The 21061-nt window shown below is 35.6% G+C and overlaps 1 protein-coding gene across 1 annotated transcript; it reads left to right on the forward strand.

The window, feature by feature from the left end:
• The first annotated feature begins 5843 nt into the window (after positions 1–5843).
• Positions 5844–20710, forward strand: Ido1 (indoleamine 2,3-dioxygenase 1). The gene is made up of 10 exons (XM_026414249.1): positions 5844–5992; positions 9514–9609; positions 9734–9853; positions 13526–13644; positions 14816–14830; positions 16474–16573; positions 16985–17102; positions 18248–18299; positions 18738–18886; positions 20089–20710. Exons 1-10 carry the CDS (start codon positions 5909–5911, stop codon positions 20442–20444), a joined length of 1209 nt encoding a protein of 402 aa, XP_026270034.1. The 5' UTR covers positions 5844–5908; the 3' UTR covers positions 20445–20710.
• Positions 20711–21061: the final 351 nt, after the last annotated feature.

The following is a 21061-nucleotide window of genomic DNA, read 5'->3' on the forward strand; positions in this document are numbered from 1 at the left end:
ACAATTTCAATGATTTTAGTCCTTGCTCAACTGGCTCCATTGCTGTGGGCCTGTGGTAAGACCAGACACCATGGCAGAGAGGATGAAGTGGAACAGATATGATTTCCTCATGGTAGGTAGAACAGAGAGGAAGAGAGAAAGAGGTCATAGACAAGATATAATAGTACTTTGAGGGCATGACATATGACCCACTTCCTCCAATGAATCCCTACCTCATCCATTTTCCACCACCTCTCAATAACACCATTAGTTTGATAATCCACTGATGAGGTCAGAGCCCTTACGATCCAATCACTTCCTAAAAGCTCCACCTCAGAACGTTGTTGCATTGGGGACGAGTCATAAATTATTGAACACTTTGGCCCCAAGGTTAAAAATAAGTCAAGAATGTGTACTCTTATTACTTCTAAACATCACTGTAACTGGAGGATATTAGATGAATGGATAATAGGTAAGTGATAGATATATAGATAAAAGAAAGAAGTAAAACTGTACTTTTAATATGTGGAATCATTCTATATGCAAAAAATCCTAAAGAATATGCAAACCATGGCTAGGGATATAGCTTAGAAGCAAAATCCTTGCTTAGCATGTGCAAGCTTACCAGGACAACTGAATAAATCTTAAAAGGTCAAGTGCCAGCATCTAAAAATAAGTTGCACTTATATACTCCCAAATAAATAGAAATGAATTTTAAAGAAATTACCATTTACGATAACATCAAATAAATTTAGTGAACAATTTTAGTGAACTATTTTTAAGACTTCAATAGTAAATACAAAAATTTTAGAACTTTAATAATTGAATTAATGAAGTATTATTATATTCATAGATTATATGATTCAATATTGGAAAGATATGAATTATCTTCAAATTGATTCATAGATTTAATGTAATGTCAATTAATTCCCCCTAAAAAATACGTGTTTGATTTTAGGTTCTTGAAGTTTCCAGAAGAGGACTTAGACTAGCTATCTACATAAAAAAATCCTTTACAAATAGTGGTGCTGGAACAACTGAATATTCATGTAGAAATAAAGCAAAAAGTCAAAAAAACCCTTCAAATTTGACTTCAGCTACACAAACTAAAATCAATTCAAGGTGAATCATAGATTTATATTTATACAGTTCTTAAGGAAAATCTATGTACTCCATATCCCCTTTCAGTTCTTTTTAGTTAAAGTTTGTGACATCGGAGCATGGGGTAGGAAAGATGGTGGAAGGAGATGAAATACATGGATGAAGACACGAATGGTGTGACTCTACTTTGTGTACAGAGATATGAAAAATTGTGCTCTATATGTGTAATATGAATTGTAATGCATTCTACTGTCATATATAACAAAATTTTAAAAAAATGTGACATTAGTTAAGTGGCTGATTCTTACTTGAATATTATATTTGTAATGGTTATGGTATTATAGTGATGTTCATTATTGATATTTGGTATTTGCATAATTTTTTTGTTTTTTCAGGGTTTACATTTATTAATGTCTTTATTCATTTTCTTTCTTTTACATTTTTTGAGATTACTTTGGTTATTTTTCCAAAAAAATATATAATGTCAGCAATATACTTCCCATTAAGTGTGTCATTAACTGAATCCCACTCCCTAAAATTTTTGTTAGTATTTACTATCAAAGTCTTTAAAAAATAGCTCACTAAAATAGCTCACTAAATTTATCTGATGTTTTTGTAAAAGATGATTTCTCTAAAATTCATTTCTACTTATTTGGTAGTATATAAGTGCAATTTATTTTTAGATGCTGGCAGTTGACCTTTTAAGATTTATTCAGTTGACTTGAATCAGGCAATGAAATGTTTCAAGCTCCATATTAATTAGTATAATATTGTTAAAAGAAAAAAATTAACAAATTTAACAGTTTATTTAAGCAAAAACTGATTCATGGTTCAGACAATACTCAGAGCTAGAAGAGGTTCAGAAGAGTGTTGTTCTGTAACATGGAATGAGCATTTATAGACAGGAAAGAAAGCAAAGCACAGGATATTAGGAATTGAACTGAGGTCATCATACCTGCTAGGATTACAAGCACTCTACCACCAATCTATATCCCTAGCCCTCTAATTTATGTTTTGAGGTCTTCTTAAACCAGTGAATCACATTTAAATTTTTATTCTTTTTTAAACATACAACAATTTTCCAAGTAGTTTTTTCTTCTTTTTCTTCTTCTTCTTCTTTCCTTGAGACCAACTCCTGCTATATTGCTCAGGCTGAACTCTGTTGAATTTAGGGAATCCTCTTGCCTCAGTCTCCCAAGTAGTTAGAGATATCTACTTGAGGTAGGATATCACAGAGGAAGGGTATGGTAGAGGAAAGCAGTTTAGCTCAGGATGTGATAAGAAGCCAACAGAGTCTCTGCTCAACAAGAACAAAATGTAAACCCCAAAGGCATAACCCCAAGGACCCACCTTCTCCAGCCACACCCTACCTGCTTTTAAAGTTACTACCCAGTTAATCCCTATCAGGGGATTAATGCTCTGATTAGATTAAGGCTTTATAATCCGGTCATTTCACCTCTAAATTTGTTGCATTGTCTCACACAGGAGCTTTCTGGGGAAACATACTATCTAAACATAATAAAAAAAAAAACACACATTTTTTTAAGACGAGTTCTTGCTATATTTCCCAGGTTGACTTTGAGCTCTGAGCTTAAGGGATCTTCTTACCTTAACTTCCTGAGCATTAAGGACTTTAGGTACATGCCACCAGACGTGGCTCAAATGTGCAGAAATTTAGAACTGTATCTTCCTGGCGAATCGAAATTTTTATGTTATAAAATATCCCCGTTTATCTCTGTGATGATTAGTTTTATGCCAGCCTGGTTAGACTGTAATACTCAGATATTAAATTAAACACTAATCTAAATTTCTGTGAAGGTATTTTGTAGATGTGGTTAGCATCTGCAACTAGCAGGCTTTACGTAAAGATTAAGTTCAATAATTTGGGTTTGACATATTAAAGCAGTTAAAAGGCCTTACAAACAAAACTTTAGATTTCCTAAAGAAATTCTGCCTGTGAAATGCAACATAAGTGCCTACCAGAGATCCCTAGTTTTTGAGTTGTCTTCCAGGTTTTGGACTTTCTAGCCCCCACACTCATGTAAACTGATTCCTTGAAGTCTGTGTGTCAGTCTGTCTGTCTATCAATCAAAAATTGAGTTCTGCTTCTCAGAATCCTGAGTGATAGAATTTCTAATGATACTAATTGCTTCAAAGTTTAAGTTACATAATTATACCAGTTGTTACTGTTAGTGTTTGTATGATGTATATTTTTATTCTCTTATTTTTAAGTTTTATTATATTTTAGATCTTCATATTTTAAATAGTGCATATGGGTATTTTTGAGAGTTCAATCTGATGATCTTTGAATTTTTTAATTGAGATATTTTGTATATTTTCACACAATTTATGTACCATGGACTTTCTTTTATATCTAATTGTTTAGTATCATTTTTTTTCTTTTTTCCCCTTCAGTAACATCATAAAATTCTCCTAAGAATATAATTATAAAAGTCAAATTTGTCACTATGTACACATTTTTTAGAAAATTCTTGTTACTAGTAAGTGCTCTGGAAACTTTGGCTATTATTAATTTGCACCAAAAATGGTGTAAAACATAACCATAGAAATACTAATGGTGAATGTCAGAAGATGTTGGTATTTCAATGAGTTATTTTATTATTCTTGCATGCTCCAGATCATTTGAGTTTTTAAACCTGAGAATTCTCTTCATTTGAAAATAAAACTATATTTTACAAATTACCATAACATAACATAAGGAGAAAGTTGGATGCATTATAGAGAATGCCATATTAAGAGGGAATCAATGTGTGTTTAGCACAGCTCTGAATAAAGTTCCTCTGTAGATCTACTTATAATACTGATGATGTCAAAGAAGTCCACAATGAAATAGAATAACACGGTTTTCAGGTAGAGATGTGCACCAGGCATTAGAAATGTGTCTGTAGCAAAAGGGATAAGTCAGGAAATATAATCATTATAGAAAAAAGAGTAACCAAATAATCAAATCATGCAATATAACAAGGTAAACAGATCCAAGTAAAGGCTCAGACTTAAGAAGTCATGAAGCAAAATGCTGAGTTCTGGGTAAAGTGTTCTCTAACATAGTGACCTGGGCACAAGTAAAATGCTAAAGAGGAAGATAAAGAATCCAAATGTGACCATAAAATTAATATGCTATTCAGAAGCCATGTGAAAGGAGTTATTCAACAATAGTATAATGATATGGTTAGAGTGGACAAAAATTGAAATAAATGAAGATAAGACAAACTGAGAATAGCATTTCAGAAATATGAAAGAAATAGACTATGGGGTATTTTTAAAAGGTAGGGGTAAAATTGGAGCAGTAAAACCTTATTGTTCCTGCAAAGACAGGATAGATTCAGTGAGGTAACTGGATAAGCCAAGTCAAAAAATCATTTTACCAAGACAAGCTTCTTTAAAAATCAATTCTGAGACATAGTTCCAAGTCAAAACAATCCAAAACTTCATTCCATGTTCAGACTCACTCATAGACATATTCAAGAAGGAAAAAAATCATATGAATACTCACACATTTTCTAATTCTTAAGAATTTTTTAGCATTATTGTCTTCCATGTGGATGTGACAGGTCTTAGTGATTTGTCCTTCCCTGTGCTTCCTCCACCCCACCCCCAACTTGGGCCAGGTTCTAAATTTGAGTCTACTGAATAATTTATTTTATTGAAGCTTAGTCATTGTATTCTCTTTGCTTTGTAATTTTGGTTTCAATTTCCCTTACCTTTTTTTTTTATAAAGTGGACATATTCTTGTAAAGCCCACTGCTTACAGAAAAGCCATAATGTAATAAAGAATAGTGTGAGAGCTATTTAGAATTGTAACCAAAACTATGTGCTAGTAAAATTTACTTCAAGTCCTGATAACCTGGATCATAAACCTATATTCTCTATTAATGTACTGCATAATAACTTTCCCTATTTTCTCCTTTTGATAATCAAAAGGAGATATGACTTCTTCTATTTTCAAAATCTCACAGTGAAGAGAGACTTTCATGCATCCTGAAAACCTTTACCAAATGTATCATAAATTTTGTATTTTGAAAAAGAAAACAGTTTCAATATATTTTATCCTTTGCTTTGACTTTTAACATATTAAAAAATCTACAAATGTGCAAGCATATTGTTTCATTATTCCCTGGCAATCAAATATAGTACATATGCAAGGAAACTTCCCTATAAGTGAGTTATTATGGATGTAAAGAAGAGAGAACATAAGCAAATGTTTATAAGAAAAATAGGAAGGTGGAGAGGTAATATCTTTCAATTGTCATGTTCTTCTACTTTTTCTACTTCAAAGCCACTGGCAATAAGCACTTCAGTGTCTCATGCATTGTATTCCAGGGCTTCTAAAATACGACATGGATAGTTTTCAAAGACCCCTGTAAGCATAAATGAAAGCCAATGGCTGGATTGACTAAATGATAACTTAGAGATATAGCCATGGTAAAAATTGTTTGAATTGAAAATTTGAATTTTTCCATAAAGAAATTTTTTTCCTTGTCACCTGTTCCCATAGTTCTTGTTATTTCAATCAAAATTTTTATGGTTTACCATATAGCAGTAAGCAAATGATGTTCTTTTTGAAGAAGCCCTGATAATGAATGCAAACTTTCAGTTTCTTCATAGGATGAACAAAGATGCTTTGTGGTTTTTATTGTTTATCAAATTACAAATAAAGAAAGTAGAAAATGAAACTATCCCAAAAGTGGAAGTCATTCTTTCTGATTACGTGATAAGCTGTAGTCACTGGCTCTAACAATGACTATAAAAAATAGATGTTCTGAAACTTCTTAGAGGCTGAGGAGGATCAGTGGAGTAGACCTCAAGAATGGCACTTATGGAAGATTCTTGGGAAATCCTTGAAGAGTACCATATAGATGAAGATCTGGGCTTCGCTCTGCCAAATCCACTGGTAAGAGAGGGTGGTGAAATAAGGGGAAATATCACAATTGGAGGCAGAGTTTGAATAACTGTGTCTCTCTGTTCTTCAAATTTTCCTCCTAGAAACTCAGTAATATATGTAGTTCTTATTTACCTAATAGAAATTAAGAATGATTAAATAAAGAAACCATGGAAGGTATTTTACCTTTACAAAAGGACTATACTATAGATACCAAAAGTTGACTGATTACAATCGTTTTTTTCTGAGGGTATTCAGAAAAGGCCAAAGTTATAAATGTCCATGAGTCATGCAGAAGCCCCTTTATCTAGTGATATCTGTCAAACTGGTCAAAGTTTGTGCTCTTGATTTGATTTGGTTTATGAAATGATACATCAAGTAACTTTCGTCTTGTATGAATAATGGTTACTGTTTACAGTAATGCAAATAAGTATGAAATACCTAAAAAAATTACATTTTGCAAGTTTTAGCTATAAAGCACAATGCATATGGAGAAAAATGCTTGCTTCAAAATTACATGTCCCTAAGTTGTAGTCTAAAGAATGCCACGTATATCAGTTTATCATTAATATTTTAATTATCACACATTTAGAGTCAGAGGGCAAGATAGTCATACAGAGGTGCCCAGCACTCACCTCTTTCACAAAGAAGCACCAGCATAACAAATAAAAGCTGAATTTTGAGGTGAGTGATTTTGGAACTCAGCAAGGTAGAGACAAGAACCCTGTAAGATACAGTCTTGGGAGAGTGGAGAGTATGGTATAAAGCTCACCGAAAAGTGCGACCCAGGTCAAGGAAAGGGGTAAAGTCCCAGCAGACCTCTGTGGCCATCAGCAAAGGCAACCTTGCCATCGACATTGGCAACCTTAGCGACAGGGGGGATAAGCTTGGAGCCCAGTTAGAGGGACTTTCTGGAGCGTGCACAATAGCTTGGCTCCAGAGAAGGAGTGTGCACTGTCTCCCCGCACAAACCCCAGATCCCACGATGCTGCAGGCGGGTCCCACATTGAGGGTGGAGCTATGCTGCCTTTTCTGCTGCTTACGGGATCAGGTTAATTAGCTAAGCAGTGTAAGAGGCCCAAACAGCTTCCCTGAAGGTTCCAACCTCTACCTAATCCCCCCAAGTTTCACCGTCAGTCCAGTTGCCCACAATCACGCTCAGCGGCGGACACAGCCGCAAGTTTCTGGAATAACCCGCCCAAGCAGCCGCCCTACCCCATCCAGGCGCGCAGCAGCTGAGCCACCGCTAGAAGTGGGCGTGTTGGGGGCGGAGCCACAGCGGGGTCCCTCCGGCTGAGGAGCCTGGCGGGGAAGCAGCTGCATCGCTCCGCAGGTCGGGCATTGGGATCAGCGGCCTCCTTGATCTGGCCTGGGTCCAGGCTTCATGCCCCGGCGGCGGTGGACTCTCCCAATCGCCCGAGCCGCTGTTGGGTCCCAGGGTGCGCCGCAGCTACCGTGGAAACTCCATTGTGCTCCGTTTCCAGCGCCACCACTTTCACTGCCAGAGTGACCACATCTACAATTGTGTGCAACTTGTGAACCCTGACACCCCCCCCCCCTTGGCTCCTGGAGACCTCAGGGCTTTCACACACACTGCGCCCAAACACATGCCTGTAGCTGAAGAATCTCTGTGAATTTTATTTATATCTGTTATTTTGCTTTATAGTTCACTTACAGTCTTAACTTGGTTTTAAAGTTCGAAGCCTTACCCATGTGGAATAAAGTTAAGCCATTTGTCTTCAGTCACCACAGTCCAGTACTGATGACCCCAAAGGCACACTTTGAAGCAACCTGAATGAGGCATTAGGGCAGGGTATACAGGGAGTTGTTCAGACTTCTGCCTGTGCCTCACTTCAGGATTTTGCCTAGGTCTTGCGTTTGTGTGTTTCCCTTTGGGTTTTGTTTGCTGTTTAGGGGAGTATTAGGAATTGAACTCAGAGGTGCTTAGCCACTGAGCCACATCTCTAGATGCCGTTCCGCACCTGGCTGTATATTTTCTTTTGATATGTGATAAAAAAATATGATCAGATCAAGAAGACACTTTTATTTGAATTTCATTTGTATTTGTTGGGCAAAAATCAAGCCTATAGTGGAACCAAAGTAGGCAATTTACATGCATACAGTAGTCCACCCTCTATGTTTTTGCTTTTGTTTGCTTCAGTGACCTGCAGTCAACCATAGTCTCAAAGTAAAATGGAAAACGCCATAAGTAAACAAATTTATGAGCATTAAATTGCTCACTGTTTTGAGTCTTATAATGAAACTTCACACCACTCCATTCCATCCCTCCCAGGACATGAGTCATCTCTTTTTCCAGTGTATTCATGCTATAAACTCACCTACCTGTTAGTAACTCAGTAGTGCCCAGGTTATCAGATGGACTGTCAAAGTTTTGCAGTGCTTGTATCCAAGCAACCCTTATTTTTCTTACTAATAACCCCATAGCACAAGAGTAGTGACGTCTCTTGACAATTTAGATATTCCAAAGAGGAGTTTAATGTGCTTCCATAGAGTGAAAAGGTGAAAGTTCTTGATTTAATAAAGAAAAAAATTGCTGTGTTGTTAAGCTCTATGGTAAGAACAAATGTATCAGTGAAATTGTGAAGAAACTATTCAAGTTGTTTTTTCTGTCACACCTAAAACTGCAAAAGTTATGACCAAAGAGCATAGTAAGTGCTTACTTCAAATGAAAAAGATATTAAGTTTATCATAGGATGTAGATATAGGGGAAACACATAGTGGTTAAGTGCTATTTGCAGTTTTAGGCATCAACTGGGAGTCTTGAAACATTTGCTAGAAGCATAAGAGACTTTATCCTATACAGTTTCTTCTATATTTCCAGGTGTATTCCAGTTCTTGAAAAAGATATAAATTTAAAATAATTTGCACATTATAATCCTTGTAATCAAATATTAAGACATAAAAAGACTATGGATTCTGAAATTGGAAATATATATGTCTGAATTACAATTGTGTGTGTGTGTGTGTGTGTGTGTGTGTCACAAGTTATGTAAACTGAGGCCAGGTTCTTTTTATTTATGACATAGAGACGACTTTTGGGGCAATTACAAGAATTAAATGAGAAATGCATATGAAATTAGTGAGCAGAAAGCCCAATCCACTAATGAGATTTTCTTCTGTTCAAAGAACTTAAAATCTAGTTGAAATGGAAAAAATATAAAACACAAGATTACTTAATAATAACATGTAAGGTATACTCCATAGGATTTATAATGGAGAAGATTGATGTTGAATGGTATACTAAGGAAGGTGTTAGAGCATCTGTTGGGTTGAATTTTGAAAAGGATGAAAAATGAAAGTGCTTAAAGAAAGAAGAGGTGGAAAACAGAGAAGAGCTTGATCCCTGTTTGTCAGGTGGAAAGCACAGGCTGGTGTTTTCAGACAAGTACGGGTTTGTTGGGGCAATGATGCACAAAATGTACTTAGAAGCAAGGGGAGTCATCCACAGGAAACCAACACTATTTTACAGTAACTTCCACTAGCAAATAAAAGTCCTATTTTTTTCTTTCAAGGAGGAACTACCTCATGATTATGATGCCTGGAGTTTCATTGCTAAAAATCTTCCTGAACTGATTGAGAATGGCCAACTTCGAGCAGAAGTTGAGAAGGTTTGAAATATATATTACATTTGTCTTCTTATATGGCTGCTTAACATTTTTAAGTTGATTTCTAAGCCTAAATTAGAAATTGGGTCAAGAGTGAATTGGGTCAAGTCTCTCCATTTGTTCTCAGATACCACTGCTCAGCATTGATGAGCTCCAAGGACATAAGTCACAGCGACTCGCACATTTGATTCTGGGATACATTACCATGGCATACGTGTGGGATCGAGGTGATGGAGATGTCCGAAAGGTATGGAGATTTTCTGATATTTCTTATGCAACATGAGTGAAAATGAAATCCAATTGATATTTAATGTAAACAATCCCAGTGTCTGGTTATAGGTTCCAGAGCATTTGCCTATCATGGGTGAGGTCCTGAGTTTGATCACCTGTACCACAAAAAAAAAAAAAAAAAAAAAAAAAAAAGAAAGAAAGAAAGAAAAAAAAGAAAAGAAAAAGAAAAAGAAAGAAAAAAAATAAGAAAAAATTTTCAAAAAGTACTATAACTGTACTTTTAAAGTTAAGATGAGAGAACAAAAAGAAAAGAAAATAACAGTTTACTGATTTAGCATATCAACTGTTATGATTATACTTGCCTTTTTCTTGTATAACACAGTTGCTCCATCCTATCCATACACATATGCATTCGACTTCTTTAATTTAATTATATTGTGAACACTTTTTAGTTACTACACAATCATCCTAATTGTTTGAAATAATTGTACAACTGTTCATTGAGTTACTGAACTTTTGCTTACCTACTAAATCTTCTATTGATAAATATTTAACTTTTCAAAAACATTTCATTATAAACTGGGCATGGTTACACGTGCCTGTAATCCCAGCAGTTCTGGAAGTTGAGGCAGGAGGATGCAGTGTTCAAAGCCAGCCTCAGCAACTTTGAGAGGCCCTCTGCAACTCAGTGAGACCCTGTCTCTAATAAAATACAAAAAAGGACTGGGATGTAGCTCAGCAGTTAAGTGCCCCTAAGTTTAATTTCTGGTACCAAAATAGAAAAAAAAATCAGTATTATATATGACACTACAATAAATATCTTTGGATGGCTCTTCATGGTTAAGGTGTAAGTGCTTCCATCTATCAACATAGAAGAGTATCTTGGTTTCCTTCAACTCTTATCAACATAAAACAACCTTAATTTTAAATCATCTTGTATATATATTTATAGGTATGCATTCATGTGTCAGTCATAGTCTTACTATTAAAATAAAAATAGCAGTGATGATCACATTGTAAATTAGGCTCATATTCGGTATCTGTCCTGTAATGCTGCTAAAATCCTTGCCTTCCCATCTCTTGTAGTGGTCCCAGATTGAGCCAGTGCAAACACATTTCAGATATGCAATTATTTAGTGTATGTGTGTGTCCTGAAAAATGCAAATTTGTTGGACATCCTGTATTTTATTTGGCAGCCACAATCTTATCAAACCAATACTTGAACTTTATTTATTTATTTGGGGGGAGGTTACCCAGTATTGAGCCCAGAAGCACTCAACCACTGATCCACATCCCCAGCCCTATTTTTTGTACTTTATTTAGAGACAAGGTCTTACTGAGTTGCTTAGCACCTTGGCCATTGCTGAAGCTTGTTTTGAACTCTATATCCTCCTGCCTTAGCCTCTGGAGCCGTTGGGATTACAGGTGTGCCCAACCCCACCTGGCTCTGAATTTAAGAATAAACAAGATTCAAAGGGCGTCTTCTACCACTTAGTGAACACTTTCCTTTTTAAGCAAAGCTAATTACTGTTTTATTTAGTTATTTTTCTTATCACATTGTGCTTAAAGGCAGGTGACCACATATGGTCCACCTATGTGATGAGTCATTTCGGACACACAGGGATAGAAGTTGTTGTTCTGCATGATCTTGGGAACAACTCATGCTAATCATTAAACTTCTACATCCAGATTGGGATGATGCCAAACAGTCTAAAACTGGTTCTAGTCTTATAATCTAACTTAAAAATTCTTTAAGTGAATGATCTCATTAGATTTGCTAGAAATATGTGTGTCTGTACTGAAAATCAGTCTATGCTAGTTGCCCTGAGCAGAAATCCAGAGGACTTAAATAGTAGTTGGTGTCACCACTAATGCTCAGAAGACAGAAAAACAAGGAAAGAGGAAAAACACTGACCAAGACCGTGAAGACCAGAAGGCATATAGTGTAATTGAAAAATAATAAATGTATCAGACTTTAGGTCAGAATTAAGAAAGAAAAGATGAAAGTGTATTTTTAATTTATCATGATTTCATAGTCTTATCATTCTGAAAATGATCTCAGGAGATAGTAGTTCTGTAAAACCAGTAAAAACACATTTCAGTGGGGCAGTTATTAAGAAAGAAAAAGTTAATGAACAAAATGTAAATCAATATAAATCACATTTTGCTTGAGAACTGGCAAGAAGTTATCATCTGAGTTTCATAGCAGCTGTATCTGTAATAAAGACATGTTTGAGCACTTTATTTCCTTTTTCAAGATCAGTTCGAGTTAATTATTCAACTAAATGTCACCCCTTTTACCCCTATGATCATTATCTAAATCAGAGAGGGACAAAATTATTTCCTTTTGAAAAATGTAACTATTTTGCCAGCTACAATGTTTCAGTCTTTAGAAGCACAAGCTCTGCAACATAAAGTATACATCCCAGTGTGATTTGATGACCAGTGATTTTGTCCTAACATTCTGTTCTCCTGGTTAAAGCCCTCAAAAGTCATTAAGCTAATGGAGAGTGACTTGGGTTATAACTCCTGTGGTTTTCACAAAACTGTGACCTATGACTTATCATCAGACCATCTCTATCCACTACCCCAGGCAGGCCATAATCCCTGTTCTTCCCCTCCTTAGATACACACATGTATCAGCCAAAGGCTGCTGATGACAATGATTATCCCAATTACTACATGGGACAGTACAATTATAAGCTAGGTGATAGTAGATGATGAAGTCAGGCAGATAAAGAATAAAATGTTAGTTTCATGGCTAAGGGAGTGATTGGAGAACTTGGCCTGGAAAGGAGGAAGCAGTGAATAGCTGTAAGAGCTCTCGGAATCAGCTTGCCTACTTAGCCATCTAGTTAGGCAGCATTAAATGACTGCAGAATCACCCTGTGTGGGCAGAAGCCTTTTATTCTGTGGCTGATTGCAGAGCAGATTGTACAAGTAGCAGGTTCAGAAAATGAAGAGTTGAGGAGGAAAAAGGGGCTGAGCTGTGTTTTCACTTCCAAACTCAGCAATTTGATGAGTCTCTATACCTCCTCTGAGGAAGAGAGTTTAGCCAAAAGTGCCATCTCAGTTGATGTAGTTATTTCTACAGTGAAATACAAAGCCAGGGTAAAGGAGCTCCCTTCTTCCAGGACAATTAAATCTGAAAGACTTACTAAGCACCAAGGTCCTATGGTGAATCTTTCACGGGAAAAAAAAAAAAAGTGTCCAGGAGAATTTCCTTCTGCATTGAGCTTCAAGAGTAGCAAACTGCACTTCTACTGTCTCTTATCCAAAAGTCTTAATTACAAAGACTTTGAGTATCTTTGACATAATCAATTTTATATTTTTATTGCTGGTGAATAATGTGGTGTCTTGCATAGAAAAATTACTTAATAATTATTCATGGGATAAATGGATGAGTGAAGGAGGGAAAATAGCTCCCAAGGCTACTGGGAAATAAAAGACACAGGCTTTGTACTCTGTTCTTTTTCTTCCTTAGAACCAAATTATGCCCACCCAAATTCCAAACATGAATGTTTAACAATTACCAGAGTTAAGTAATGAAATGTGGAAAAGAAAAGAAATCCACTTATTTGGTTTCAAATGCCATTATACAAAAAGCAGTCAAGGTTTTGGTACCCAGAAAGCAGCAAAAAAAGTAACACACTTCAATTATTCAAACTAAGTATTGTGTTTTAATTAGGTCTTGCCAAGCAATATTGCTATTCCTTACTGCAAACTCTCTGAGAAGCTGGGACTGCCTCCTATTCTGTGTTATGCAGATTGTGTCTTGGCAAATTGGAAGAAAAAGGATCCCAGTGGGTATGTAAAACTGTGATTATACCAGATGAATTGGAATGTATGTTATTTAAATCAAGATGTAGTTATTTATTGGTTTAATTTTTGACAGTATAGTTTCTCTGGTATTGTCTATTGTTTCTTGGACTATTGTGTCTGAAACTACAAATGTACAAAAGTGAGAGAGTGCTGTGTATTTAACATATAGTAAAATACATAGAGATTCTAAATGTTCAATTTGAATTTGCCTTTTGTATATAGGTATGCATGTAACTATGTCCCCAAACAAGTTTACAAGCCACAGAGTACTTTTGTGACCTCTGAAAAGTTCTTTTCTTTATTCAATTCCCTTCTCTTTTCCAGGCAAATACATTCTAATTTGTCTTATCAGAAATTAGTTTGTTTTTTATTGCATTTTGTATCAATGAAACCCTAGAGTATATATGCTTTGGTGCCTGAGTTCCTTGGATTAACACATTTTTGAGATTTTACCAATCTATTTTTAATTAATTAATTTACTTACCTTTTTTGTTAATATATTATGATTAATACAAAATACTGAAACTCATTATACCATATTCTACATGCACATACCACACTTTGATCAGTCTCCTTCCACAGAACATCCCTTTTCCTCCATTCTTCTCTCCCCTTGATTCCTTTGCTCTACTCTGACAATCTCCCTTCTATTATTAATTGTTATTTTTATTATTACCATCATAATGTGAATTAATTTTTAAGTAGTAAGTTGCATGTAAGAGTTTCCAGCAGGAAAGCAGCAGTGTCTGCTTCTCAGAAAAGACTGAACAGAATTGAGGCCACTCCTATCCCTGAGTGATGGGATTTGCTCCAACAAAGACCTGTGGCCATGGGTGGATACAGGAAGGAGTGTTCTACAGGTGGTTGTACCACAAAATGAAAAGATTTGATCTAGAAATTATCTTAACAGTAATAATGAGTTTTTACTATGTGTTCCTCGCATATTTAATTTTTAAATTTGTTTTATAAATTAAATATTTCCAATGCAATCTTTAAAGATACAAAAGAAAACACCAGTTTTTCTTTTTTATCTATGTCTTACCTCAGTTTGATCAATAGTATTTAATCTGATAATAGTAACTCAAAACCATTTGATTTCAATTACCTTTCTTTCTCTATTCCAATTGGCTCATGGCTTCCGGATTGATTCTACCAGGCCTATGACCTATGAGTAAGTATTCTAAGAACTATTTTTTATTCAAAGTGAATGTCGATTATCAAAGTATTACAAATACTTTTTTTTTAAAAATAGTTGATTGAATTCAGGCAAAAATAATTTAGGTTATTATTAAAAGAGCAAATAATCCCATTCCTTAAAACTATTTCTATGATTTTAATATGACCATGTCTATTTAATATTATAGGTAGAGACACTTACAAAACTACAACTTGATATGAATTATGGAATTTATATGCCTAAATACAAAATGAACATACATCTATGTATCTGTGATCTAAGGACCTCTCTGGGCAGAACTAGTTAACAATGTCAATAAGTAGTCATAAAGAAACCTGTTTTTGTTTGCTTGATTTTGCTTTTTACTAGTCCTTATTACTTTTGACCTATGTACTCGACATAGCCAAGAGCTGGAGAAACTAAGGTGTAAGCTTTTCCTAGTGAAGCTAGACTAATGGAAAGGAAAGGCAACTTATGAAAATTGTATAATGTTGCATGATTAATAGAAGGGACAAGAAGATAAACTGCTAGGAGCTCCAATCAATTATCTAATCATATAACATATTTAAAGGGAAGAATCCATGAGGCAATTTATTTGAAGTGAGTCCAGAAGACAGGAAGGATGGCAGTCTATATAGCAGAGGACATAGCAAGTGTGAAGACTTGGAACTGACAGAAGTCTTGGTGCATTATCAATGCTGAAGGCTAGCTGGTGTCACTGTAGACCGTGATGAAGATAACAGTAGGAGAAAAGGATGAAGAAATAAATTTATAAAAAGAAGGAGAAAAGTATGAAGAAAGAAATTTATAAAAAGATTATCACTTATCTTGCCCAGGGACATACAGCAAGCAAATAAGCTACAGGGGTGGTCTGACCTCAGAAACCAGAATTCTAACTACCACAAAACTCACAGATACACAGACATTGAAACCATTTTTGTACCAATGCCAAGACTTCAACAGAAAAGAAAAATAGGGTCTAACCAAGTTATTTGAATTTCTCGGTCAATTCCTTTATATCAAATAGGCCACTGATAAATTGAGAGAGGTTCACAGAAAAAAATTTAATGTATTTATTTAAACAAAAGATTACTCCTGGGCTGGGGATGTGGCTCAAGCGGTAGCGCGCTCGCCTGGCATGCGTGCGGCCCGGGTTCGATCCTCAGCACCACATACCAACAAAGATGTTGTGTCCGCCGAGAACTAAAAAATAAATATTAAAAATTCTCTCTCTCTCTCTCTCTCTCTCTCTCTCTCTCTCTCTCTCTCTCTCTCCCTCCCACTCTCTCTTTAAAAAAAAAAAAAGATTATTCCTTCAAACTCTACCTCAGATTTCTCTTAAAACCTTGAATATCTTTATCTATTTAATGGAATAGTAGAAACAGACATATTTGTGGACTTTCTAGTTCTAATTCTAGAACACAATTCCAAGTCCCAGTGTAATTTTACATATTATTTATTGCTAATTGTATGATCTTAGGTAGTGTGCCTAATATAGCTGTGTTTGTATGTGTGTGTGTGTGTGTGTGTGTGTGTGTGTGTGGAGTTGTTGATTTAACATGTTTGCAAACTATAAGTTATACTAAAATATGCTGTGATTTTGCTAAATTCTTGCCTATTTTACCTGATTTTCTTAGCAACATGGACATTTTGTTCTCGTTTCCTGGTGAGGAGTGCAGTAAAGGATTCTTCCTGGTTTCTCTGTTGGTGGAAATAGCAGCTTCTCCTGCAATCAAAGTATGTCCACTTACTTTTGAAATTTTTATGTCAATTCATAACAGAGTAATTCCTTAGTAGCTGAATTATAGTAGCATGAATTGACTTTGTGTTGGTTAAATACAATATAAGATCACTTAATTGGGGGTAATGGATTATCTTATAAAAATATTTTATTTGCTTTTGTGTATCATCTAAAATCTAAAATTAGGGGTCATATATTTAGAATCAAATTTGAAAATCCTGTAAGCAATAAAAATTTTCAATGCAATTTATCATTAATAATACATAATGACATAATCCAATTGTTTTGACTTTTAAAAATATAAATGAAGAAATAAATTTAATTTGTGGGTTAAGCTGGGGGAATTTTATATCAATGTTTAGTGGTAGAAGATCTTACATGTTTGTCTTTTATTTTTATTTTTTAAGGCAATTCCCATTATACTCAGTGCTGTGAAACAGCAGGACCAGGATACTTTGCAAAAGGCACTTCTTGATGTGGTTTTTTCTCTGAAAGAAGCCCTAAGAGTGTTTCAGGAAATTCATGGCAAGTACTGTACACATTACAACATTCTAAGAACAGTCAGATGTTTCTGATTGTCGTACAATCGGTTAGGAAATGAAAGTAAAAAACAGCCGTCAGTGAGCATGGTTTCACTTGTTATATTTATCTCATTACATAATTCCACTTTCCATATGGTAGGTTTTATTTTCTCCATTTTACAGATAAGGAAATATAAATTCAAAGACATAAAACACTTAAGGATACACAGGTAGTAACTTGTAAAGCCAGAATTTCATGCCAGATCTCTTTAATTCTGAAGAGATTTTTGCTTGCTTCTAATAATTACGAAGACATTTGCTAAATGGGAAGGAAATTTTAAATTCTGAAAAAAAAATCTTAGCTTCTGCTTGATAAGAGCTCTCTCTGCTAATTCTGCTTCTTCACAAGTTCACTTAGAAGCAACAGAGAAAAGCCATTGAGCTCAAAAGTTGTTGCAAAATTAACAACTAGAAAAGCTACAAAAAACAAACAAACAACAACAACAACAAAACAACAACAACAACAAAAAAAAGGTTTGCAAAAGGGCATCTGCCCTACCAGGTAACAGATTTAACAAATATGTGAGTATTTATCACTGGGCTTGGAGCTACTGCTGATTGCTCCTTGGCAAAGGAGACACATTTTCAGATCAAATGTTAGTAAGTTTTGGGGAGGAAGACCTAGGGATATATATAGTTCATGGGGCTGCTGTGTTTGTTTGTTTTGTTTTGTTTTGTTTTTAATTTTTATTCCCCTCACTCTTCTGGGGGCCTAGTACATGTTAAGCAAGTGCTGTACCGCTATGTCATATCTCCAGCCAGGGTTTATTTCTTGCAAGCAGTTTATCTGTGTGTCAGTAAGAATATAAAGCAATACTAAAGAAATGTTGACAGTTTAACTGGCCTGAGGATGTAGAGTAAGGAGGTGGGTGGCTTCTTAAACAAGCAATGTAGCAGTCTGACAGTGGACCCCATTCCACAATTGGTAGAAAAGTGAGAAGGGCTTGTCCACATGGGCTTTGTTCTGCATAGACTGACCTGATCCCTTTCCTGAAACCTGTGATCAAATCCTGTGAGTTATTTACAACACCTTGAACTCCCTGTATACCTCTAATGAGTCTTAATTAAACATATTCCATCTTTTTACAGAGTATGTGGACCCCAAACTATTTTTCAATGTTCTTCGCATATATTTGTCTGGGTATGTAGTCTTATGCTTGAATTTGTTTTATTTCAACTAATATAAAAACACACCAAATACTTATTGATGGTGCCTCACCATTCATGAGGTTTGGATAACAATTATGCTAAAAATGTATTTTGTAGAAAAAGAATAGATAGTACTCTCTGTTAATACTGGTCCAGGATTGCCCTAGAAGGGGAATAGGGAAACTTGTCATTTTAAATAGAGTGAATGATCTGGCTAGTTCAAAGGTAAGTTTTTTTTTCTGGGAGTATTTATACCAAATTTTCTCAGAATAGCATTATTATTTGCATACATGAAAATTAGGGAGAGATTTGGATAAAGAATCACAAAATCTGTCTTGTCACCTTCTAATACCTCTAGAGCAAGATTTTAAATCAGAAAATTGACAATTAATATAAAGAGTGATTTTTTTTTCTTTCCTTCCTGGTCTAGCTGGAAAGGAAACCCACAGCTGTCAGAGGGTTTGCTGTATGAGGGGGTCTGGGACACCCCGAGAAAATATGCAGGGGGAAGTGCTGCCCAAAGCAGCATATTTCAGAGTCTTGATATCCTTCTGGGCATAGAGCAGATTGCTGGTGGAGGTAAGTGGAAAATGGCAAATAATAATCATCGCTTGCAATAATACAACTTGTATCTTAATATTTATAAAGTTTCTTCCCATTGGCTTATTGGATGCTTTCAGGAGAATCAGAAAAGTAAGGATTACATGGCCATCATCCCATTTCACAGAAGAAGAAGCAAAAACTTAAGAGGATAATGTGACAGGCTTCTTGTTAAACAGCTAGAAAGTGGCAGAGCCAAAACCCAGATCCAAATCATCCTTCTCTCCATCTGGATTTGAATGTGTAATTTCAAGCTGATAGACTCTGGGGGAGCCAGGATCACATGTTCTGAAAATGTAGGATGAGATTCAGAAAGAAAGTCACTGCAAATGAAACCCAATTGTGAGCAGAAGTTGGGGAGATGCAGGCCGCAGTGACAGGAGAGACCTGGCATATCTTGTGTGCAGCCATCCTATGCACCCAGCAGCCCAAACAGGCTTGCACAGGAGTTTAATGAGGAGCTACATTCTTCAGGAGCATTACCACACACCTGTCATCCCAGCTGCTGGGAAGGCTGAGGCAGGAGGATTGCAAGTTCAAATCTTGAGCACTTTAGCAAGACCCTCCATCAAAATAAAATAAAATAAAATGAAAACATAGTTCAATGGTAGAGCATTTTTCTGGCATGTATGAGGCACCACACACAGAAAAAAAAGAAAGAAAAAAAGATGAGCCACTTTTTTATATGTATTTTATATGTATTTCTTCTTAGAAAAACTTCTTCCCACTTAAGCTTCTATTTTATATACTAAGAAGAAAGCACTGGGCTAGGTGAAAATGGTTTTTTCTTAATTTAAAATGATCCTTTAAACTCTTTTAAACTCAATGTCATGACCTAACAAGTGTCGATTATTTATACCCTGCCTATAACATCAGCCTCTTGAAAGAACCAAATACAGTAGAAAAATGATAAAGAAAACACATATGAACATTCTTAGTATGAAAAATAATTTTTGCTCATTTTATTTTCAGAATTAACTGTAGTTTTGTGTAGTTACCATGGCTGGCTGGTAGCAGCCCAATAACTGTTTATCTTCCAAACAGGGTGATCTTAACCTCAGAACTTTTTGCTATAGTTCCCAACAGTGATCTCCCATTTGCTCTGACCTCCCTCAGCCTTCTCCCCTGACTGGGGAAGACTTTGGCCTCCCTGTTACCTTGTCTTTATCTTGTTCCTTTAGGACCTGCTGCTGAGTTCCTCCAGGACATGAGAACATACATGCCACCAGCACATCAGGACTTTCTTCGCTTCTTAGAGACAGGTCCATCAGTCCGTAAATTTGTTGTTTCAAAAGATGATGCTGGCTTGCAGGAAACTTTTGATCAGTGTGTGGAAGCTCTGGTCTCCCTGAGGAGCTACCATTTGCAAATAGTAACAAAATACATTGTGATTCCTGCAAGCCAGAAACCCAGGGAAAATGAAATGGCAGAAGAGCCAACCGGACAAGAAAACAGAGGAACTGGAGGCACTGATATCATGAATTTCCTAAAGACTGTAAGAAACACAACCAAGAAGTCCTTTTTGAAGGATCGTTAATGTAACCCCAGCAAGGGTACATTTCACTGAAGCACAGAAATTGACATATTTTCCTGTCACTGCTCATTGAATCAGACCCATGAATTAATGATAGATAGTAATTTACTAATGATACACCATAAAAAGATTTCTAAATATTTTTTTCTTTTATCTATGGATCTATGTAGGAAAATAACAAAAAATGATAGTATAAGGATGCTACAAATAACATTAGAAATATTATAATCTATTTATCAATGGAATATAACGATGAAATTCAATAAAGAATCATGTAAGATCTAACAAATCTTGCTTCATTTTTGTCTACCATTAAATATTGCTCCAGATGAGGTATACTCCACACTATTTCCCTTCAGCAGGGCCAATGGATTCTGGTACTTTCAAAATGCTAGTGGTTGTTCATAATTACTCGTTTATTTGTATTCTCTTTGCACAATAAGCTTCAGGATGCCAGAAACATTCTGTACTATTTATTGGACCTGTGTTCCCTCAGCTTTTAGTAGATACTTAGCAAATAACTACTGAATGAATGAATGCATGAACACATCTATCAGGACACACAAGAAGAGGTCACCTTTGAAATGCAGTTTCTTCCTAGGTTGTTGAGCACTAACACT

Source organism: Urocitellus parryii, chromosome 14 (genome assembly GCF_045843805.1).
Source record: "Urocitellus parryii isolate mUroPar1 chromosome 14, mUroPar1.hap1, whole genome shotgun sequence".
NCBI classification, from domain to species: Eukaryota; Metazoa; Chordata; class Mammalia; order Rodentia; family Sciuridae; genus Urocitellus; species Urocitellus parryii.